Here is a 24,947-nt window from a genome sequence, read left to right on the forward strand (position 1 = left end):
ATACAATCATCTCTGCCTCATTCCCTCGTCTTTTCTTCACCACTTGTTCATTATATTTGTTCCTATTATGGCTACAAGGGCAGCAAGGTCAGGCACCTCATCCCTCTCTGTCAGTGTGCTAATTGGTTTGAATAAACTGCCCCTCCTCCCGATAAACTACATGTGCTCAATCTTTACGACAGCCTAAATCCTTTTTAGTCACCCTGTCACAGAAAAGTAGAAAAGGACACATTTTCCATCTCGTTTGGTGGAAAGATGTGCTTTGCAGGTGTCAAACCTTAAAAAATTTAACAGTACAGTCTTTGAGTCAAAATAAGCACAGAATAGACTCAAAGACTGTACTGTTACATTTTTTAAACCCCCATATTAATATAAATACTTTTAAGACATATATTCGAAAAGGTGTGCAGATCTCCCCCAGGTGTGTCTGCAACAACTACTGCTGTAATAGTTGATTAAATGAATGCAACCCATATTTTTCTAACCTCCTATCTATACATTAGTGTATCAGACCCATAGACTTAATGCAATAAGTGGACATAGTCGTAGTGACGTCACCCATTGGTCTGTGGACCACTGTTTTATTTTGGCGATCGCCAGCTTGGATTTTTGTCGTCGCCATCTTGGTTTCTTGCAACCAGTGAACGGAAGTTACCACGGTTGGACTGTAAAGGAGTAAGGCCGTGGTAGAGACAATGTATATGGCTCTGGTAGCGACATGTCAATCACAAGGTAGACTCGCCCTAAAGCATACCTTGCTTTATTGCGTATTTTACTCTAAATGGGAACATAATGTACTAAATTAACATGATTCTGTATTGAAGAAGACTTGACACTAGCGATTGAGACCATAAACTCAAGTTTACAAAGTTTACTGAGGTAATAGACTTCTCTACAATCAGACTTCTTTTTGCGCAGAGGTCGCCCTCTGATGGCCATTAGAAAGACTGCATGTTCAAGACACTTACACATTGGCTTCACGGAAGTTGCCGCCTGATCAGAGCTGTCATCCATCTCAGATACAAACTTATCGTAATCTACAACTTGAAGTGATTATTTAGGCCTCAAAGTCTATTTTTACAAAAATGTGCTTGTAAACGTGAAGTTGATCCAATGAAGAGACGCAGATCAACTGTGTCTACAGCTGCAGAGCAGTAGCAGAGCAGCGGCTGGGCGGCGATGCAGACAGCTGTATGTGTGGTTCTGTTACCTGATAGCCAAACACACCGTCCAAAATAATAAAAGTGAGCACAGAGTGGGGTTCGGAAATGCACTCAGCTTTGTGATCACCAGCAGCCCTACAGGCAATAGAAATAGTGAGTCTGAAACTACTGCACAATTTGAATCCAGCTACTCCCTTTGGTAGTGGCAGTTTGTAACATAACTTACTTTTGAATGGAGAGGAAAAGTTAAAGTTTTCCTGGATTGTAAAGCACTTGAGTTGACGTCCTCTTTCCACGTGTCCCAAAATGATTCCGGGAAACAAAGATCTGCACCTGCCATATTTACATAGCTAAATCTCATGTTTGTTGACATTTGGTTTTGTTCAAATATCCTGATGAGATTAGCACTGTTTATGATATTCTGTTTGCTCTTGGTGCACTAAAGTGTTCACTTTCAGGAAATGTTCCAGATGTGCCAAGCTGGGATCGGCTCAGAGCAAGCTAACTGAGGAATTAGGAATACCATAATTGGCTGTCCTGTCAGGGGTTCTGACAAGTCAAGATGATGAAGCGGTCACTCTGTGATTTGTCTCCTGCTCTGTCTCACACTGTGCCAGCCCAAAACAAAACTTCATTCACTAAGTAGAGCATCCACGTCCTGCTTTTCACAGCGCTATCGCCAGGGTTAGTGAACTGAGCTGTGTCCTGACTCCAGTGGTACTGCTTAAAGAGCCGCAAGGAAAGCACATGCCAATGGATGCGATGCTACTAGGTGTTGATTTAGGTGGTCCCTGTTGTCAAAAGCAGTAGTGCTTCTGCAAGTGTAGTGTCACCAGAGTCCATTTAGAATACCTCTCCTTTTGCTGCAGCAGGGTCTGACAGTCTGCTTCGCTCAGTCCTGGTTCTCCGGTGCCTCTGTTACCTCCAGCGGGCTCAGTAATACGGCCTGGGCCTCCAGCAGCATGGTGTCGGCGTTCGCTCCCAGCTGGGACCAGCAGAGCAGTGTTGTGAAGCTCTGCTCCTGGCCGGAAGAGGAGCCGCTGCCGGAGCAGCAAAGCTGGATCTGTGTCTGTCTGCGGTGGAGTCTGAGGTAAAGGAGTTTCTGGTGAACCTGCATGGTTTTGTCTGATTTCACACGGATTCCGACCCAATGGCACAGATGACAAGGATTAGGGATGACTCCATCAGTGGCAAAGGAAGAGATCAAGTGATGTTCTTATAGAGCAACAAAGTCTGCGTGAGGAAGAGGAGGTCGTCAGAGTGGATGGACGGGTCAACAAAATGTCAGACATTACCATTGGAGACAGCTGTTTATTTCCTGTTTCCTACCACGAGCCAGGTTTTCTTTTAACCATCACTACAATCGTTCTCTTACCTCAACAATGTGGTTATTACAAACTACCTATTTGTTTGGTAAATGTGGAGGAGCTTTTGAGTTAAAAAAACACCTTAACGCAAGCTAAAAATGCATGCAATGTAGACTTGTACATGAGGGTGTGTCCATAAACTGTGACATCACTGTTGGGTGTGGTTATGTAAAGATACAACAGAGCAAACTTGTGACCACACCCATCCGCGATGCATTTGAACTTTTCAACCAGAGAAGGAAATGAAACACTCATTTTCACAGTCCGCAATTTAAAGTGCCCCTATCTTAGTGATACTTCAGCCTTCCTGTCTAAATATGTGAGCGCAGCAGTGTTCAATGGGGTATTAATTATCTTATTTAAAGAAAACCTATGGACACATCTGTATCTGTCGACAGGTTTTACCCTGTCGTATAAGAGGTGTTAAGTGTTTGCCCCAGCTGTCTGAAGTTGAAATATCACTGCAGATTGCTGCCAGGATTTTGGATTAAGATGGGAGAAACATGAACATGAAGAACATAAGATCCTAGTTCATCTCCATTCTGTCTGCGAGTTCTACCATTAAATATGACTACACATGTACCCACTGATGTTTTAAAAGCTCACTGAATGTGCCTTTAATGTCCTTCATTGTCCTTTTCTTGCACCGGCTCCTTCACTCTCCTGTTCCCCGCTCCCTGAGGCTGTGCGTTTGCCCTGACAATGCAGCAATATGGAAATAAATTGTTCCATTAGGTGCATTGTGTTCTGTCATCAGGCCAACCACACTGGGTTATTAATGGACACGGCCTCCGCTTTGATTAAGACTGAAGATTTATGAAAAGACACGCACCCAACATACATTGTGTTGCACCTCACAGAAAATGACCTTATGAACATCACCAGACTGGGAGACACCTCGTCTATTGTTTCACAGTTTTCTCTTTTGCTCACACTGACATTCACGGTGGCAAAGTCAGACAGCGAAGACAGTAAACATGAAATGTAAAAGACTGTCAGAACTCTGGGGTGAAGTTCTTTAAATATCTCCACACATGAATTTTACTTACATTTGATTCTTTGTTTGGTTTACATCACTGTGGTCTGTGTTAATATGAAGACTGTACATTATCTCCAGTGCCAGATAAACAAGCCGTAGAGGCTACAGCCATGCTAATGGCTCTGTGAGGCTGCAATTACACACAGCGGTGCTTTGAGCTTAATGCTAACGTCAGCATGCTAACATGCTCACAGCGACAATGCTACCATGATGATGTTGAGCAGGTGAAATGTTTACCATGTTCACCATCTTAGTTTAGCCTGTTAGCGTTTCTACATTTCCCAATGAGAACTAATTAGGTTGAACTCAGTCAGTGTCAGTGTGTCACTTGCTAAGCGATGTACAAAAATCATTTTCGTCTTAAAGTTCGTCATCAGTTTTAGATCACGTTGCGCACATTAAGGCAAGGTTAAGGTGTCAGTTATCGTAAGTGATGATATCCGTCAACTAAAATGAGAATGTAGAAGAACGAAGGTGGAAGAAAAATAAAATAAAGTGTACTTCCTTCATGTGATAGTGTAATTGTCTGCTTGTAATCTATAGACCAAAAAAGAGTGACTGAAGTATTTTACTAACCTTATAGCTACAAAATGGCATAACCCTTACGTTCTGTTTACCACCATTGATAGTCTTGTAAAACTAGCCTCTTCTGTTCAAGATTGTGATATGTTTTTAAGCTTGTTTTGTGATAGTTAAGATATCAAAGCCTCTATAATGCTGCCTTACCTCATGTATTACTCCTCTAGATGCCTCACCCGCACTCTTGAGTGAATTTATCCCTATTCCCCTGAATAATCTGCTTGACATTGTGTCACACTTATCCTCCTGTGGGCTTGACACTCTACACCGCAGACATTTCAAAGAGGTATTAGAAGTCACTGCCCCTTGTCTTCCCTCAATTGTAAATGAGTCCCCTTCCTCCGGTTTGTACAAAGAATATCTCAAACAAGCCTGTATTCAACACCCATGAAAGAAACCTGGCCTTGACCCAACACTACCTCATAATTACAGACAAATCTCTAATTTAGCTTTTGTCTGAAAAATAATTGAAAAGGCTGTAGCTGACTAATCAAACACTGGAAATAATGGAAACTAATAATGTTCTCAACCCATTTCAATTTGGTTTTCGCCTTTGGCAATGTCAATCATACCATCCTGCTGCACAGACTAAAGCACTGGCTCGGCATAGAAGGAACTGCTCTGAGATGGTTATTTAGGTAATTTGCCAGGGAATATACAACCATCTGCTAGAAATCTTGGTGTTGTGTTTGATCTAAATCTGAATTTTAATCAAAACAAATTAAGAAATTGGTTCAGTCTTGTTTTTTGCAACTCAGAAATATTTAAATCAATAGAAAATCGTACATGATTTTATCTTTTCCTGCCTGGATTACTGTAACCCCTTATTTTCTTTTTTAACGGAGTCTGCAACTGACCCTTCACTAAGTCCCCCCCCCCCCCCCCCCCACCACCTGCTATCAGAATTACCATGAAGCCCAGACTTCCGTTAACTAATGTTAGCTGGTTAATGATGTGCTAAAGTAATCTGCTAATGTTAGCTCAACAGGTTTTTTTTTACATATAAACATTTCAGAAACTAAAATCTCCCTCAAACCTCTCCGGGTTACGAGTTTCATACCACACAACTTGAAACTATGACTAGCTGGAAATCCACAAAACCTGAACATTTTGAAAATCTTAAACGATTGCATGAGAGTCTATAGAGAAGAGCTAGATAGTTGTAGGACCCGAGTCAGAGCTGGCAGATGCTACACTATGATTGGCCAGCCTGCGTTAGCTTGGCGAAGGGTCAATTGAACGACTTTAATTGTAACGTGGCAGCCAGGCTTTTGACAAACACTTAACGAAGAGTGTTTCCCCCATTCTGGCCTACTTCATTGGCTCCCTGTACTTTTCGGGATGAGTTAAAGATCCGTGTGATCACATTCAACGTCCTCATGGCATGACAGCCTTTAATATTTCTGAACCCAATACTAAGATCATCGAACCAATTGCTCTTAAATCCCCCACAATACAGCTTCAAAACATCAACACACCAACATTATGCGGTTCCCTAACCCTCCCTGTCAGATCAGCTGAGTCCATACAACATAAAACATTTTTTTTTATTGGCATGCATTTTTGTGCAAGGTTTCTATATGCAATATGTTTTTATTTGCCTGCTTCATTTGCTGTACCAGGTGGCCTACCAATTTTATAAATTTGATTTGTTTTCATGCTGTTTTATTACGAAGCACTTTAGACTTACTGAACTCAAAAGTACAGCTGAGCCTGATGGGAATGTCACTAGTTTTGCAGATAATTTGGTCATAAAACAAAGTATTAGAAAACAATCATGTTGACGTGATGATGGCGCTAGATGAAAAGTCAGAGATCACCAAAGTCAGTGTGATTAATCCTCTGGGGACCATGAATGTCTGTACCAAATTCATATAAAATAGTGGTTGATATGTGTCAGTCACATTGGTCATGTCGCTTCCAAATGTATAAGCAGATGCTTCTGACCAATCGAACATTGAACAAGCGATCGTTTAAGTTTTTGTTATAGTTACAATGCGTGTGTCTAATTGCAGCGTATCAGAACAGCTACGTGCTATTTCAATATATGTATCTTATCCCATTTAGCTAGTATCATACAGGCCTTAGTCATTCCCTCTCTACAGCACAGGTAGGTAGGTGTGTGTGTGTGTGTGTGTGTGTATATGTGTGTACAAGTGTGACTGATCCCATTTATCAGGCCAGTTAACCCTTGGCAGCAAGCAGTAATACGGAGCAGGAGACCATGGGGGATGCAGGCACTCGCTCTAATTAAATCCTCCCCTCCCCTCCCCTCCACACCTACACATACCGCCTCCCCTCCTCTGGCAAGAGAGACTCTGACCTTCCAACCCAGCCTCCCCCATACCTACTCCCAGCATCTCCCACCTCAGCTCTGTAAACTGCAAAGCGACACATGGAAAGAGTTTTCTATTCTAATGGGAGTTTACACCTCAATCTTTAATGTCACTTACAGTACTATGCTTAATGAAAGACATTTGTTGTCACTCGCTGCTCTGCATTAATACATGAGAAATTAGGTTTTAAAGCCATAAGGCCCGGAATAAACACAAATTAAGTGGATCAAATTCTTCTGCTCTTAGAAATTGCGGCAAAAAAGCAGTAAATGAATCCATGTAGAGTCTGAGTAAAACAGGAACATTTGTGTTCTTTGTAAAACTCTCCCCACATTGATCAATTTTAGTTTTTTGTTGTAATAACTGTATTTACTTTCCCAGGGTTTTTGAGGTAATCGACATATGATGATGATGCGTTTCCCCTTTCAACTATGTATGCCTTCACTGAGCTTTTCTAATCCAGCCTGTTTTCAGTGCGAGCGGCATATGATCTAAATGCTGACTCAAAATAAATGTGTCCTTCTTTCACCTGTGAAGTAATGACGGTGAATAAAGTAGCATTAATGTGAATAAGTATTTGCACTGGTGTGAAGGCGCACAGCTGGCTTTTGTGTGGCACGCTGGGTTCAAAAGCGGGTTAAGAGCAGGGTAATCTGTCTGGCTGACAGCATCAAAGCAGCTGGCATCATTAATACAGTCCCAGGCCGAGGCGTAGTCACAGCGGCTCCATCCACTGTTTGTGAAGGTTACACATGAACTTGCATGCCCGCATGTACGTACAGGTACCCGTGTTTGTGTGTGGACAGAAGTATGCGCAAGTTAGAAGAATAAATCCAATTTAACTTTTTTTTTTTTTAATGAATGGTGATGTTGATTTTCTGGGTCCATTTTGAGTTTGGTGATATTTTATTAACACAAATTACAAAGTTTATTGGCACGAAAATGTTGAACTATCTCACACAGCAGTGATGAATGTCAAAAGATGACTCCATCAGTCACAGTGCATCTTTAAAAGGCAGATAGTGTGACAGTGTGTTTACTCTAGCACATTGCAATGGTTCTGGCAGGTTCCAAGGAAAACTTTCTTTATTCTATCGCCATGGAAGATAGAAATACCTGTGGTGGACCGAGAGAAACTCAGACTATTAACGCCAGATATTGGTGCTCCCGACTTACATCAAACTCTTTTTAAAACAAATAAGCCTGACATTATTACATTTATTGCAGAAATTGGTCCTCTGATGCTATGTTTATTACATATGTGCCCTGAAGATTAAATGTAAGGAAATGCAAACTAATTTCCGTCTGTTACAGGAAAAACATACAATTGCTTTAAAGTAAAAGAGATATTCAATTCCTAGTGAACAGGAGACGTCTCACAGTTTGGCATTAGTAAAACTGACTCGTAAAGTTGAGGATATTTATATGGTTGCCCTTCTTACAAATTATGACTGTGTGAATGTAATCACACAGACAAGGATTGGTGCTGCTGAATTTAAATGAACAAAAGCCAATAAATAACAATGTCTTTGATATACTTAAGTGCAAAACATCCACAACATTGTGCTTTGCAGCTGTTGCTTGCACTCACTCTCTTACTATGATTATCACAGCGGGTGCACGGCATTAGCTCTTGCAGGTACAGCAGAGTGTCAAGTGCAGAGAAAAACCCTTTTGGAGTGTCGACAGGGGGTATTATGTTTAATCGCTATTAGCTGCTGATCGAACAGCAGCAGGTAGCGTGGCAGAGGGTGTATGACTAACTATGTGTATGGCAAACATATTTATTGGGTAGGACAGCCTAAAAGTCTGTTTTGTTCTAAATAAAACTATAATTTTATGATAATTAATCGTTGGTTTATTTTGCATCTGCTAATGTCAGGAAAGGTATCTGGGGTTTGTCAAAAAGGGGTTCTGGGAAATGTGAGAAATTGAAACCAAAAAAATAAAAGTTCTATGGGGCAAACACGCAAAACATAACATTACTTGCCACAAATTTAATTGCACTATGCAGAAGTTCAGGAATATATTAAGATGTGTTTTGCTTGCTTTTTATATTGATTTGCAAAAAAACAAGCAAAAAGACAAATTCAATTCAGATCCGTTGTTGTTCGACGTTCCGGATTTACAACCCGACCAAAGTGTTTCGACACAAGTGTTTCCTCGAGCAAACAAGATGGATTCAGGTCATTTGCTAGATTTGTATTCTACCCTATTTACATAAAACTAAAGAGATACCAGTGTGTACGTGTGTCTGCATGCATATAAAGGGTCACGTCAACATCTCATTTATGTAATGGCTCCACATTTATTGCACCAAGACATGACTGACAGGTGGAAATGACATCACAAACATTTAAATTGTTGTCCTTCTCTCTGCAGAGTAATACATCCTAAGTGATGCATATTCCGCAAACAAGCTATTTCTACACTCATCTACACCATCTTTACTCCACCTTTTTCTCTCACACACACACAGACGCGCTTCAATCCCCCTCTCACTTTCTGTGCTTCATTTAACTGTCCCCACAACCTCACAGTGTCACCAAGCTATCCAATTGGCATAATTGAGCTGGGTCAGATGATAAAGAGACCTATAACAATCAATGCAGGTGAAATAAAAAACAGCTCCCCGTTATTACTTTTGTCCTTTTCCAACGCCAATCAATGCCCCTCCATCAGTTTAACAGACTGAGACTGCTGCGTTTTATTCCAGGAGAACATTTGACATCTCAGAAGGAAGAACGGAGAGACACGAGGAGGTGAAGGCAGAAGAGGAGGAGGAGGAGGAGGAGAAGGAAGAAGAGGAGGTTCAGCAGTATCAGTGCTGAGATAGATGGGATGTGACAGGCCGCCACTCTTCTCAGCACCTTCTCATCAGCATGACACAGCTGTCACAGCCCTATTTCAGGAAAATTAAACGGCCTTACGGTAAACTGGCCTGCCTGGAGGGAGGGGCTGGAGGAGTGTGTATGTGTGTGTGTGTGTGTGTGTGTGTGTGTGAAAATGAATAAGCTTGTAGTATGCAGATGGATTTTCTGCTTCTCTCCTCCCCCAATCTGTCCCCCTCCTTCAAGCACTATCCTCTCCTTTTGACATGGTAATGGCTCCAAATTGATGAAGACACTTCACTCATTCAGTGACAACTCTACTGGCAAGCGACATAAACACTTCCTCCACGCCTCCTCATCCATCACTCGGGAAGCCCCTCCCTTCTGCCGTCTTGGCATTGGCTGGGCGGGAAGTTGTTTAATCAGCTAATTTGCTCTTTGGCTGCCGTTAATGACCGCGCCACCTCTGGATTATCTTGTCATCCCATCCTCTTAATCAGTGCTGATGAACTGCTCATCAAACTATTAGCCTCCTTTTGCCTTTGTCATGCTTCACACAGCTCATACGTCTGTAATTATAACTAATCGGTTGGGCCCTATTTCTCTACTTCATTGACAGAATAGAAGCCATTTCAGTAGCTGTTGTACAGCGACCGAGACCTCGACTCTCAACGCACTGCAAGGAAACATCTTCACAACTTTGACAAAATTGAAAAAATAAAAAGCCAAATACCTGTTTAAGCCGAACTTTGCTGCCTCAGCACCACCACGCAGCACTTTCACTGTGAAAGAGTTGTTCTGTCTTTAGAAGAATTCATAACATCCAACTGACCTTATACGGCAAATAAAAACTATCAATCCTCCCTCTCCAACTCCCACTTTAAAATACTTATTGTGGAGCTCCATTTCATCGAATCACTTGGCAAAAGAGTCCAAGGTCTAAATAAAGAAAGAATAAATAAAAAAAGTCCCCGGCCCAACGTGTTGCTCTCACCTTTGCAGATGAAATTACCCGAAAAGCTGTTACAAATCAATATAATCAATGCAATCAGCTAACTGACACAGGCAATCTCCTGCCAGTAAGTAAAACACTCCCGGCGGAGATCTTTCAATCTCTACTGCCATAATTGCCCCCAAGGGCAACGTTAGGGTGTAGCATTTTGTACACTTAATTAAATTAGTGAGCTCTGTGGACAGGGTGGGTTGCCGAGCTCACAGAGAACGGATAGGTCTGGCCCTGAGCCAGTAATTAAGGCAATACCTTTCCTGATTACGCCAATCCACCTTAATGAACTCATTATGCATTTTAACCCAAACACTCCCATGAATTAATGAGCACAAAGAAAGCCCCCGGACGGAAAGAACGCCTCAAACACAAACACAAGTCACAACTCATCCACTCAACGGGGCAGACGTAACGTCCATATTTCTCCCTCTTTCAGCAGCAGCCAAGGCTAATTTGGACTCGAGTGACAGCAAAAGTTCTGGGTCTGCACACACAAAGCTTGAAAGAAATAGGATCCCTTGTCTGGGAAGTAACAACAGAAACTTTAATGGGCGACTTTACCAGGTCTCACAGGAACCACGTCTGATTTCACTGAGAGTCATTGAAAACTTCTCTACGGTCCTTTTGCACCGATACGACGACATGCTCACACCATGGGCCACAAAACATATGTGTAAAATGATTTAAAGAGACCTGGGAACACCACAGGGTGGTCGCAGCTCTGGCATGACCCATAATGCTTTGCTAATTAAATAATTCACTAATTGATTCATTGCCAAATCAATAAACGCCTGCAGATGGTTTATGGTGTGAGAGTAGCTAGAGTGTGTTTGTGTTTGAGGACTGGGGCTGGGCTACAGATGAAACGCACACACGATCCAAACAATCGGTGCATCCCCCACTAAACTGAACGGTAAGCAAAAGCACATGAAATTGGTGCTAAAACGTAGGCGAACATTGGGATGACCTTGCGCTTGTGTTGTATGGCATCATTGCAGCCCCTCACAGGCAGCTGATAGTGAATATAAAAGGTGTGAGACAGTGTGTGTGTGTGTGTGTGTGTGTGTGTGTGTGGGCACATGTCGAACCCATAAACACAGCTCCGTCCTAGACCCAGTCCCAGGGGAGTCTGGGATTTGTAGGTGGGCCTGAGGAAGAAATCAGCTGGGATATCATTAATTCAAGTGTAATGAATCCTTAGGGTGTTTGTGTATAAAAGGGCATATGCACTGTAAATATGTGGTATGTTACGTATACTTTATGACCGGTCATTTGTGTGTGCGTGAGTGTGTGTGTCTAGGTCGGAATTACCTTTGAAAGTAATTGGGACAGCAGTGAAGTGTGACATCGTACTGATCTGAGTGGACGTAAGGGTTGTAAATCCGGCTACATGAGCAGTTTGATATTTCTTTCCAAGGATGTGTGCACAAGCACACACACCAACACACACAGACATGCAGGGAATGGCCACCAGGGCTCAAAATGCCATCGGATGAAGCTTGTGCTCGTCTGCCATCGGAGATGATTCATCCAATACTCAGCCAGCTTAATTAAAAAAGTAAAGTATTTCTTATTTAGTGCGAAAATGCATAACCTAGATGAAAAACGTATAAAGCTCTCTATTAACACAGTTATACCCAAAAAACTCAGAAAACCACACATATTAGCGTGTGTGTGTTAACATATGAATTAGCAAGAATACATATTTTATGTATTTTCAAGGAATGAATGTCACTTCTACCACGCTCTTTGCTACTCTACGTGACCAGAATTATGTGGACACCCACATTTTTCAGACGTATGAGATGATTGAACATCCCATTTTGATAGACAGTAACAACCTCCACTCTTTTGCAAATGTTTGGCAAAAGATTTTGGAACCTGACTGCAGAGATTTGCTCCCATTCAGCCACGAGAGAGGTAGTGAGGTCAGGCGCAGATGTTGGGTGATGAGGCCTGACTCACAGACAGAGTTTCAGTTCATCCCAAAGATGTTGCTGGAGTTAAAGGGGAATCTATGCACATGTTCTAAATTCATAACTGTTCCTATGGTCTAAGAGAGCCAATGTGGAAGTGTCTTAAACCTGCAGTCTTTCTAACTCCTGTGGTTGCAAAAAGAAGTATGATTGTATGGAAGTCTATGAGAAAATGACTCTATTCCTCACTTGATTTATTAACTCAGTAAACATTGTAAACATGAGTTTATGGTCTCAATTGCTTGTTTCAAGTCTTCTTCAATACAGAATGATGTTCATTTAGTAAATTAAAGTATCAGGCGTCCCTACGTCAGTCCAACTTCCGTTCACTGGTTGCAAAGAGCCAAGATGGCGACGTCCAAAACGCAGAACTCAAGGCTTGAAAACAGCAGTCCACAAACCAATGGGTGACGTCCTGACTACGTCCACCTCTTATGTACAGTCTGTGTCTGAAACTCAAATTTGTGATGTCATCAAGTGTAAAGTTTGGAACTGCTCCACAGACGATGAGCTGGGAGAGACGTTATAGATCATTTACAATCTCCAGCAGCTGATCTTCCTCTGTTGCCACATATTCTGCAGAGCGGGCTTGGTGTCAGAATTACTCCTGATATTTAATTAGACTCCTGATATTGTCTGTTAAATGAAGCTTTCATTTTCTTGGAAGTTGTAGCTCTTCTTCTGTCTCCTTAGTGGCCTTTTCCCCTTTGCAAAGAAGCTCTCCAAAGGTTATTTACTCATTTTCACGAGTTTGCAGGCTTCATTTTTGAGGTCACGTATCACGTGACCGAGACAAGCGTCTTGACATGTGTCAAGACACACAGGCGGATGGAATTGCGAGAGAATCCGGTCATTTTTCAAAATGAAACTTCTTTCAGACTCTGATAATCAATAAAACGGAAATAATATAATATTTATTCTTTCTGTGCCAAATGATCCACGGCCCGGTGGTTATAGATGACACTGCCAGCACCCAGGGGAATCATCTGATTACATGCAGCACATTTTCTGTTTCAGAACACTACAATAGAATAAAGCACATTTGTGTATAAAAACGAAAACATCCAAAAATGTCAGTCCCCGACTCATTGATGGAGCAGCTCTGGACTTTATACTTGATGACATCACAAACTTGAAACATATACGTCTCTGGTTTCTGGCTTTGAAAGAGAGTAGCTCATGTTCACATATATTGATTTAACTTTCCAAGGGTGATGGGAATAACATATTGGAATTCTTAACCTAGGTGGTGTTTCCCTTTAAGGTCAGGGCTCTGTGCAGGCCAGTGATGTTCTTCAACTTATTTATGGACCTGACTTCATGCATGGAGGCATTGCCATGTAAAAACAGGAAAGGATATTCCCCAAACTGTTGCCACAAAGTTGGAAGCACACTTTGTCTTAAATACTGGAGAATTAAGATTTCCCTTAATTGGAAATAAGGGGCGTAGCCCAAACCATTAGACCTGTATTTAGTTGGCACTATAAATACAGAGAGTTATTGTTCTCCCGGCATCCGCCAAACTACGTTTCATCCATCAGATTGCCAAATAGTAAAGCGTGATTCATCACTTTAACACAACAACCCATTTCCAAAGCTCTGGGGGCAAATGTGTTTTACGCCACTCCATCCATCGACTGGCATTGCTCAGAGAGAACTTAGGCCTGAATGCCACTGCTCAGCCATGGAAACCCATTTCATGGACAGAAGCCCCAAGAAAGTCTGGAACCTGGGAGTATCAACACATATCAAGACTGAATACTTGAAAGTTTCAATATGCATTTATCACAGAATCAAAACACGGGTACCAGCAGCGCTTCCTGCTCTTCTCTCCGACACAGAGTTGACACCCACCCACCACTGTGTCTTTGAATAAAAATCTAGTTTCATGCCCTCAATGTTTCCCCGTGGTACTGAAAAGGTTATAGAATAGCAATCTTTCTAATGGTATTGTTCATAAACTTTACCTTAAAAAAACACATTCAATTATAAATTATGCTTTGTTAGAGATTAAACTAGTTTAAATGATCCACTACAACAATCAAATGCTACTTACACATCAATGCATCAATAATACTAATGTAGTAATCATGCAATAATAGAATACATACATTTACATTTTCTGAATTAATAATATTTTAACTTTTGATACATACTTCCACTAAATTGCGACTTACAACGGATATTTTATACTACAGTATTACTAACTTTACCTCAGTAAAGAATCTGAATACTTCCTCCAACACAGAACATTGATGACCTGACTTATTGGAAAGCATCGCACTGTCGGGTTAAAGTAACCGAGCTCTTCAGTTCAACCCGTTTTACTGCAAATGTTTGTCGACGGAGACTTCTTTGCTGTATAATTACAAGTGCTGTTTAAATACTTTTGACTGTATTGTAAACATCATGCTGACTAACAAATACAGGTAACTGAGTTTTGACTCAAATACTATTGTTGACCAACTGCTCTTTATTGTAGGATGTGGTTTTATTTCACAATTATATAAAAAAAAGTGTATACAGAGCACTACATATTTAATGTTTATTTATCCTTTACTGTGCAATGAATAAGAGATGAAACTGAATTTCAACAAATGTTTCCATAATCAAACACACTCTTACTTATTGATATCTGTGAACTTCATCAGTCCACACTTACAGAAATCCTTAGTTTACCAGCTGCATGATATCAATCTTAGCTCAGAAAAATTCATAGTCATCCGACACAACCAAACTTATAAAAAAGATAATATATTCAAACAGCATACCAATAACCATTCCAACATTTAACTGTATAAGTTAACCACCAAGGATTTATTTTTTTAGTTCTTACCAATATCACCGCATTACAGAGTCACAAAAGCTTTCATCTTAACTTAAATACCCAAAGTATTATTTCATCCAATAATGCTATTAAAAGGGTACCATTTAGGTCTACTGCTTCAGACTGCCCGGCCCTTTGAGATGTGGGTGAACCCTGAGAGAACAAAAGTGTGAGACCACATTCATACGACAGGAAACCCAGAATTTAACATGAGCAGAGCTGCAATGACAAAAACAGTTTAAAAAGACAACACAGTGAAAGGCTAAACTGCAATGGCAGAAATAATATGACAATGACTTTGACTTAATTAATAAAAACAAGTCACTCCTTAAACTGATTACAAATTATTATTATAATAATGGTATATAAGTGACTGACCCCTTTCTTTTTTATTTTTACGCAAGCAGACACTTTGCTGTTTTACAAAGAGCCCATTCACACCATATCAACAGTACAGACATGATATGTGGAGCAGGGGACTGTGATGGTGGAGCACCGCTGTGTGTTTGAATGCAGCATAGCAGGTGAGGAGAACTCTGCCTCTTAACTCTACACCCGTAGAGACAAACAGTACAAGTGAAGGTGTGAGGAAAGCTGAAGGCGGAGTTGTTTATCCATGATTACAGCACACATGTGTAACCGCAATATGTTACACGTACACAAAATAAATGAAGGGAACTGGACCATTTTCCTTCTAGGTAGGGAATGAAATCTGATATGTATTGAACTCGGTAGCTTTCACACACCGGGAAGTTTGGCAAAGCTTTTACGTTATCCCTTTTCTTATTAAAAATGCAAACTACAATTTTAAGACAAAAACGATTTCTTTTTTTTTCCCTCAAGGAATCTTTAAAAAATATACTTTTACGCTCAGGCTACTGCCAACAGACGGTTAGTTTAGCTTAGCATAAAGACTAGGAACAGGGGGAAACAGTTAGCCTGGCTCTGTCCAAAGCTAAGAAAATCAGCCTACCAGCACCTCTAAAGCTCACGAACTAACATATTATATTCACAGAACCACAATCGTTGTTTTCACATTTTAGTTTTGTACAAATTGAACAAACAAGACATAACATGATAACTAGAGAGTTTTAGAAGGCTAGCAGCGTCCCCCACCTCCCAGTAGTTATGCTGAGCTAAGATAACAGGCTGCGAGCTCCAGCTTCACATTGAACAAAATAAAAGTCGGCACAAGGTAAAGCCACTTAATTATTAGAAGCATTATGTACTATATTGCAGGGCCTTTCAGATTCTTCAGATGAAGTCTGCAAGCGTCCACTGGGATACGCAGGCTGGTAAAGTAAATATTGCCAAGCTCCCCAAACTCAGAGAAAGTCTGCACCCAGGCTTTTACACTAAAGTCAACAAATAAAAGAAATATTTTTTAGCTCAAAATAATAGACATTCATTTATGTGTGCAAAGGTTTCAAAGATCCCACATTCAGTGCACCGTGCAAGGTCACACCATGTTGGTTTGGGTGTTGGGGCTGCGACTCTGCAGGTCCTGTACCTGGTCAAGAACCCAGTTGACGTTTGGTCTCCCCTGTGGATTTGACACCATTATGGAGCTCAGCAGCATCTGCAGGCCCTGCGAGTAGCTGGGTGCAAGACAAACAAAAAACTAATTAGAACTTAAGTGTGATCTGTATTCAGTTATACAAACCTTTATGAGTGACTTTCAATCTCAATCTCAAGTACAAGCATGCTCCACGAATCACAGGATCATTATTAATATGAATTCTGTATATTTTGCACAAAATGGAACAGGAAGTGAGGTTTCCAGGACAAAGCCAAGTTCATATGCAACAAAAACAACCTAAAACAAAAAAAACTTTGCTGCAGGCAAACAATGGCTTTTAGTAAATGAAGACAAATTTAAATGGAAGAAAAAATTGGTCTACAACGGCATTAACAGCAAACAACTATGTGCAATGTAAAGATACAGTGGCGTAATGGCTACCTGATCAGGGAATGAAATGTTCATAATTAGCATATTAATTATTAAGTTACGACAAGAAACCTTTTTTGTGAGGTCACTAATCAGTTCATCCTTAAATTTGAAGAAGTTCCCTGAAGGCCTTCCAGAGGTATCGCGTTACGAGAATAGGACGGACGGAAGAACAACCCGGTGCGGAGGCATAAACATGTATTTTCCATCCACTATCCATGGCAGCAACAGAAACATTAACAGGAAACTTTCTTCAAGTAACACTGTAAGGTGGTGTTATAACTGACCTGCAGGACTGTGGGATGGTCACTGGATTCTGGACAGCCAGGGCAACGCTGTCCCCCTTCTGAAACACCATGTCATACGGCCCCTCCAACATCATCATGCAGTAAAGCACACAGCCGAGTGACTGGAGGAGTATGAGAAGACATCGAAAGACGAGAGAAAGAAGTAGTGAGCGAAGGATCCACAGTAGCATTAGCACTTGGTCTCAGAGAAACAACAAGCACAACATACAAAGGGAATGAAGAATAGTATTTACCCAGATATCAGTGCGCTCGTCTATAATGCAGTGGCTCTCTACATTAAAGAGTTCAGGAGCCCTGTAAGAAATGGTGCAGCGCTGGGCTGCCCAGTCCTGTATGGTCATGGCTTCTCTGGTTCCTCTAACCTGAAATTAACTCAGTGTCATTAAATTAAATACAGGGTAAGGAACACGTAGAGGACCTAGTGTATATAAAATGAAAACAAAAAGCAGGTAGGTTGCCTAACACTCTTGAAATGTTATGTAAATACTTGACAAATTCAGGATTCTTGCACTTTTTGGGGTTGTGCCCACATGGTTTAATGCTCTTGTTGCAAGTCGCTTTGAAGGAAAGTATCAGATTGATGCATGCAAAGTGACTTTTCTGTTGTAATTATGTAACATGTAAAAAAGATCATGATGAACTTGTACAAGCTCTATGCGCTAAAATGAGCAACAAACATTGTTGGAAGCATTTACGAAACTTCCTCCAGGCAGAAAACGGTGGAATTTATTTTGCTTTAACATTAACCCCAAGTGACATGACTTAGGCTTCTGCTTGATACATCTCTATTTACATTAGTAAAACATCCAGAAAGCTGTAATCTGAGAAATGAATGAGCATGATATTTTGAATATGTGGTTTATTGGCATTAAAACGCCGCCATCTAGAGGAAAGAATCGGGACCTCCCTTCTAAATGACCCACTATTGCCATTTGTCTTAGCTTGCTTTCATCCCTCGGTCTTAAATTTAGGACCACTTTCTTGTAGATAAGATTCTGAAATATTTTAAATTTATTACTACAGTAAAAGCATTACTTTCACATTAATGTCCATTACTTTTTAATATCACAGATGAAATAATGGAAGTGGTGCACTCTGTTCTTACACATTAAGAATCCAACCTCATGAACAACACAGCATTTTGCTTTTGGTGCTGCATAAAGAACAAAGTGATCTCAGGCTTAAAATCAACTCATTTGGGCTTTGATAAATAGTATCAATGCTTCTAAAGCGATCGGTAAAATGTAACATCTTTATAGACTTTGTGCCCTTACCTCAATCCTGGCACGGTTCATAGAGCCCAGGTCCATCAGAAGCGGCCTGTCATCGTCATCCAGAAGCACATTTGTGGGCTTCAGGTCTCTGAGTAAATAATAACATTAATGTTAAAAGATGGTCATTTAGTAAACTGAAGTGGTTCATATTTAGATTGGAGGCTTTTTTTCACGACTATGTGCCCCGATCTGAGAGATTATGTGCCAATAAAGAATGTATTACAATAATTAGGTATAGGAAAGACATAATGTCTATTAGCCTCTAGAGAAGCTGGTGTTGGCTTATCAGCAGGAATCGAGGTAAATCCATCCATTTGATTCTGTTTCTGCTTTTTGATCACAGTGCAGGGTGTATACTATGATCAGAAGTGACTCCAGGACTTCAAACAGACTCTGGTGTGGCACCCCAAGCCATCACAAGAGTCTTTATGCTGGGCAAATGTTTGTTTTTATGTGTGTGTGTGTATGTGAAGACAGATTACCTGTGTGCATAGCCTTTTTCATGAATGGCCTTGAGTCCAGAGCAGATGCCACGCAGGATTTGCAAAATCTGTTTTTCAGCCATTGAGCTCCCCTTGTCTCTTAGCTTCTCCAGAACAGACCACAGACTGCCTTTCTGTTCACACAAACATATCAGAATCAGATCATTTCCACCAGGGTTATTTTGGTTATACTAGCTGCTGTGTCATAACCCGGCTCCTAGGCCATGACAAATACGGCAGACAACAAACGAAAAGGTCTATTTAACCAAATAAAGAAATAGTTAAAGTTATGAAGTGTGTCAGTCAATAACATCAGTAGTGTCAACGTGGATGCGTGTGGGATGAAGTGTGAGTGTTGTCAGCGAAACCAAAGGAAACCAAAATAACCGGCAGCAACTGGCTGGGAACCCTCCACGTACGCCGGAGAGTAAACCCGCCCCGAGCACCGCTAGAGCAGGGTTTTATGCCCTCCCTGTTCCTGGACCAGGTGCTCCGCATCAGGTAATCTGCTCTCTAGGGACAGAGGGACAAAAGCATACTTGCAGTGATTAGAGACAGGGGCCGTCACAGCTGCACCAACTTACTCTGATATAAGGCAGAAGTAACCAGGCTTCAGTCTTGTCTCCACGATCAACAAAGGTGTGTGCAACCAGACTCAAGATGTTGGGGTGATTAAAAATCTGATGCATGTCCACTTCTGTCTGAGCCTCCTGATGGCCTTCACGGTCATGGCACAGGATCCTCTTCAAGGCGTAGAAGCGCCCATCCTTGGCCCCCTCCACCAGATCCACATAACTGAACCCCCTGATGAGAAGACACAGAGAGATTGGATTCTAGAGATTGGAGTATCATTTTTTAAATGGCTAAATAATTTACCATAACAGCTGAAGACTGCATTTATCAAAGATGGGCCTCAAAGAGGAATAAATAGTGCATTTGTGTGGACATGGATTGGATTTCTAGTTAGTATTAATTGTATCAGGGACAGTGTATGGAGGATAGACTTAAAATAACGCACAGTTTCCGTGCTCATTGTAATGAGATAGATGTCACCCAGTGCAACTGTGAGGCTCAGTGATGTGGTTTTAAATGGTTTCTTGACAGAAAAATTAAATATCATCACGCTTAAATTTAAAGGTGGAGTTTAATACATCAACTTCAAAATGTTATCTTACCCTTCATCTAGTTTCTGGACAAAGTAATATTTTTTGTTATCAATGGTGAATGAGCCACGGGAGCATATGCACAGGGTCTGCCCCATCTTGACTGGTACATTGTTTAACGCCAAGCTTTTAAGGGCCTGGGAGAAATAGGACAAATAAAAAAAGTTATTTGAGAATGACAGCCAGAGAAATGCATTGCTACTTATTAGCTGAAACATTCATTATTGAAAGCAAACTACGCGATAACCTTTTGGTCCATTGGAGAGAAACATATGGTACGAAAGCTTACAAAGTCAACAAACGTTAGCTGTCAGCTAGCATAGCACATCAGCAACATCTAACATACCGGTAAGCTACTTCCAGGCTACAACTGCCAAAATGCCACATAAACGTCCATTTTTAACGTTAGCCCAAATCGCTTTGTAATTTCTATTGACTACCTAACACAGTGAACAGCTCAACATAACAAACCTATGCTATAATTGGTGGCGTTACGTCTTTATTCTTACCAGCTAGCTGTCTGTTTACCAAATTAGCTTACTGTCATATTTCTCCATCTTCTTCCTTTTCTTCTTCTTGGCTTTAAAGAAGGTTGACAACCAGCGTATAAAGTACATTACCGCCACCTTTGCTTCGGAGTAAAGATCCGTGATTCAATTCTACCCTACCTACCCGATAATGTACAGCTATTAATCCTGTTTTTTAGATTAAATCATCGAACAATTCTAGTACTTTATCAACTGGGCAGATTTATTATTGGTTTTTTTCTACTCCTCCCATAAATGTGCAAGATGTTCACATATTGTGCAAATAAACATGTGCAAAAAAGGGATCTGCCAATATCCTGTTGTACTTATACTCGAGAAAACAACGTCTTTGATCATGACTGAAAAGATAAATTGATTTTTTTTGTACACCCCCATTCCACTACAAATTGACTTAATGATATTTAATTTCCAATCATGAGGGAAACTGGTACTTGAATAGTTCTTTACTCTAGTCTACAGGGCTTCTTTATTCTTCTTCTCTAAAAACAGTCTGCATGGAGCATGTTTGTTACACAGCGCTGGAGGAGTGCAGTGGCATGAGCTGGAGAGAGTTTCACAGAAGAAATCATGGCGGATTACGAGCATAACAGAAGAGGTGGCACCGACGACGGAGGTGATATTTATGCTGTTTTAACGTGTAAATGTGGTTGAAAAATAGGAAGTATTTAGCGTTAGCTCGAGTTGCTGCCTATCCATTAAAAGTGTCCCTAGCTAATGTTAGACAGAGGAATCGTTCGTACAACTTCACTAAGCTAACTTAATGTTAGCTAACGTTACGTATCATTGGCTAGCTAATGCTAACGCGGAGTAACATTTTAATTTGTATTAACGTTCCCTATTTGGCTATGTAAAGGCGATGGGCAGAAACTACCAAGCTAAAGATACGTCTAACGTTAGACAGGGTATAAAGCAAAGCCTAGCTTGCAGCAGGAAGGTCTCTTGTTAGCTTGCTAACTTGGCATTAGCCTAGCTAGTGTGCAAGTTAGTTAGCACAGGTTAATAACATCATATTAGTAACAGCGTTATCTGCTCTCAGACCCTAATGTACGTTACTCATACACACAGTCCCTATGTGGACTTTTAAAACACTAAGTTAAGTTAACTGATAACACAACGGTAAGAACTTAAGTTAACTGTGGTTAGTTAATGGCAAGAAACGTAACGTTAGGAACAGAGGTAAAGGTGATAGCTTTTATTATTCTCAAGTTCACAGGAAACTGTTGTTCACCTTGTTGAGTTGTCTTGCCTCAAGCAGGGCCGCAGGAGGAGGAGGACAGAGTGAACACTAAGCCTGTCTCTTGTAGCACTGTGGGAGGAGAAGGGACCGCGGTCAAACGCACATCCGAGCATCTCGCACCTGAAGACGAGGACGAGTCCTCAGAGGACCCACCAGCCCCCCGCAAAGTCTCCAAGATAGGCTTTAGCATGAGCAGTCCGATGGGGAAGAAGTCGAACCCCATATCTATCAAACTTGGAGCAACAGTGAGTGTGCAGCATTGCGTAGTGACTGCCTGAACGCATAGCCTGTCCATTGATTAAATGATTCCATTTATTTATCAAGTGAAGAACAGCTGCAAAACCTCACATTTGATACATCTTACCATCTTTTCTTTTGAATTGTACGAAGAGAGTGAAGAGGTGTGACGCTTTTTCGTTTCCCTGTATCTCACATCTGCAATCTGTTCTAGAAACCCAAAGAGCCCCCACCGACAGCTCCTCCAAAAAAGTCAGGGTTGGCGTCTGTTTTTAACGAAGATGAGGATGATGTAAGAGCGCAAACACACACACACACACACACACACACACAGTAATGTCATAGTTGTAGAAATCCTTAAACATATATGCAGAGGCTGATTTAAACTCTCTCATGCCATGCAGAGTGAACCCGAGGAGATGCCCCCAGAAGCAAAGATGAGGATGAAGAATATTGGCAGGTATAACCACACAGATACATGGTGTACTTTATAATTTTTCCCTCAGCTTCTGCTTTTATCAAATTTATTTTTTCCGAATTAAGTTATTTGTGGCATGACTGATCTGCTATCTTTTTAGGGAGACACCAACTTCTGCGGGACCTAATTCCTTCAACAAGGGCAAGCAGGGTTTCTCTGATCATCAAAAACTTTGGGAGAGGAAGATGAAGGCCCAAGCAGACAAATTGTAAATGACTACCACAGTTTTTGTGACTAATGGATGCTTTTGTATAGTTTAAACCATGTCAGAGATATCTTCGAAGGCTCAAAGGATTCTTCACTGTACCCTTGGTTTTGATAACTTCTCAGCTTTGTGGACATGCAATGAGGAATACTCTAAGCCTTCGATACTCAGTGACTGAACTCAAGTTTACGTTTCTAACCACTACCGGCTGACACAAAGTGAGAGGAGAGGTACCAGTGTGTCAACCCTCTGTGATGAGAGGTACAGGGGGGGGGGGGGGGATATGGGACAAACAAAATAGCCATTTAAACTGTGTAGAATTATACGGTTGTTTTCAGCTGGATAATGAAAAAAATCTAACATCGTAGCGCCCTCATTCACCTTTTGTGACATGCTTGTTCCTATCTGAAGCTGGTTGGGTGTGGTCCTGAGGAAGTGTCGCTTGTCAAATATTTGTATAAAACGTACATAGAACTGTGATGATGTTTTATTTTTAAATCCACAAATGGCAGTGTGTGTGTTTAAGAGTTATGTTGTTGTGCGTGTGCGGCTTCGACTCAACGTACATGGATTGTTTCATTTAGTTTCTCGGTATCGATGTACAACGCTTTGTTTTCACCAGCTGTTACGCCTCATGGACAGTTTGTTTTGTCTGAGCTTCCTGCCAGTATTTCTGGATTTTCTTGTTCAATGCTGTGTTTCTGTAAGTTTGCTTTACGGAATCTGGCAAAAAATGTGTGTAATTTTTTTGTTATGTTCACAATGACAGGACTGCTAATGTGCTTTTAGTTGACAACTGTGAAGTCACGGAGTTACCAGGGTGCTGGTAACAGTCATATTTAAGGGACAGTTCAACCCCCAAAAATATTAATAAATATTTTTCCTTTTACCCGTAGTGCTACTAATCAATCTACCGGTAGATTGGGTTGGTGTGAGTTGCCTAGTTTTGGCGATAGTGGCCGTAGAATTGTCTGCCTGCTCTCTAATATAACGTGACTACCGGTATACGGCGCTCAGGTTGTGGTGGTCAAAGTGCCAAAACAATATATTTGAAAAACTCAACAGGAATGTCTCTTTTCAGTAATCATGACACAGGTTACTCAAACTATTCCACAGACCGTGTTGTGAGCAGTGTTGTGTAGGAACTATTTTCTTTCTATCGAACTACACCCTCCAACCGTATCACAACAGTGCAAAAGAGCATGCAGCTACTCATGAGGCTCGTGCACGCGCGAGATGTAAACATTAACGGCGTCCTCAGCTGAGCAGTAACATCAGCTAGTTCAGTGGTGCTAGGCGAGCTAGCAGTATCGATTTATAGATGCGTTCTTCCTCCCGCTCTGTGATCAGGTTGGTTGGTGCAGTTTGGTAGAAAGAAAATAGTTCCTACATGAAACTCCTCACAACAAGGTCTGTGGTTCATGATTTCTGGAAAGAGACATTGCTGTTGAGAATACTTTTTTTTGGCACTTTGAGCACCACAAGCAGAGTGCCATGTAGTTCCATCTTTTTCTTGAGATGGCAGACATCTCTACAGCTGATATCTTCTACACAAGGCAACTCACACCAAAACCATATAGATTAATAAATAGCACTACAGGTAAAAAAAACCCCATGATTTTGGGGAGGAACTGTCAGGTTACAATGCAAATTAGCAATAATTAGGTACTCAAAACATTTTTCATTGCCACTTTTAACATCAGCAAGCCCAAACTTCAGAATTAATACGCCAATCCTTTTAGTTCAGATAAATGTGGTTGCTTGTCCTGTGCCTGACTTTTGGAAAATACTCTGGATTAAAAAATATATACTCCTCTGTGAGCTATCTGACTGTTGTGCTTTCCCAAATGAATCGCATCCAGTGCTACGACCGGTTTCATCAAACAACTCATTACATATTTAAACGTCAGTCAAATAAAAGATTTGAATGATGATTATGTGTC

The 24,947-nt window shown here is 41.0% G+C and overlaps 2 protein-coding genes across 3 annotated transcripts; one reads left to right on the top strand and one right to left on the bottom strand.

The window, feature by feature from the left end:
• Positions 1 to 14,769: 14,769 nt before the first annotated feature.
• On the bottom strand, positions 14,770 to 20,884 carry stk16 (serine/threonine kinase 16). Of its 2 annotated transcripts, none has more exons than XM_079287209.1 (8): positions 20,841 to 20,884; positions 20,312 to 20,436; positions 19,721 to 19,940; positions 19,137 to 19,270; positions 18,655 to 18,742; positions 17,614 to 17,742; positions 17,360 to 17,481; positions 14,770 to 16,722 (listed from the first exon to the last, which is right to left on the bottom strand). In XM_079287209.1, exons 1-8 carry the CDS (start codon positions 20,844 to 20,846, stop codon positions 16,584 to 16,586), a joined length of 963 nt encoding a protein of 320 aa, XP_079143335.1. In that variant the 5' UTR covers positions 20,847 to 20,884; the 3' UTR covers positions 14,770 to 16,583. The 2 variants fall into 2 exon arrangements, with proteins under 2 accessions (XP_079143335.1, XP_079143336.1); XM_079287210.1 differs by having other exon boundaries at positions 20,809 to 20,861.
• Positions 20,885 to 21,414: 530 nt separating this feature from the next.
• On the top strand, positions 21,415 to 24,936 carry pcnp (PEST proteolytic signal containing nuclear protein; the record flags this gene model as incomplete). The annotated part of the gene is made up of 5 exons (XM_079283222.1): positions 21,415 to 21,460; positions 22,100 to 22,329; positions 22,536 to 22,613; positions 22,726 to 22,781; positions 22,900 to 24,936. 5 exons carry the CDS (start codon positions 21,415 to 21,417, stop codon positions 23,009 to 23,011), a joined length of 522 nt encoding a protein of 173 aa, XP_079139348.1. The 3' UTR covers positions 23,012 to 24,936.
• Positions 24,937 to 24,947: the final 11 nt, after the last annotated feature.

This window comes from Melanostigma gelatinosum, assembly GCF_949748355.1.
Source record: "Melanostigma gelatinosum genome assembly, chromosome: 2".
Classification (NCBI taxonomy): Eukaryota; Metazoa; Chordata; class Actinopteri; order Perciformes; family Zoarcidae; genus Melanostigma; species Melanostigma gelatinosum.

Excerpts from the sequence above, each read along its gene's own strand:
- stk16 (XM_079287209.1), bottom strand. Across the intron at positions 19,941-20,311 it reads GTCCAGAAACTAGATGAAGG|GGGGTTCAGTTATGTGGATC; the intron begins GTAAGATAACAT and ends TCTTCTCATCAG. Across the intron at positions 17,743-18,654 it reads TGAACCGTGCCAGGATTGAG|GTTAGAGGAACCAGAGAAGC; the intron begins GTAAGGGCACAA and ends AGTTAATTTCAG.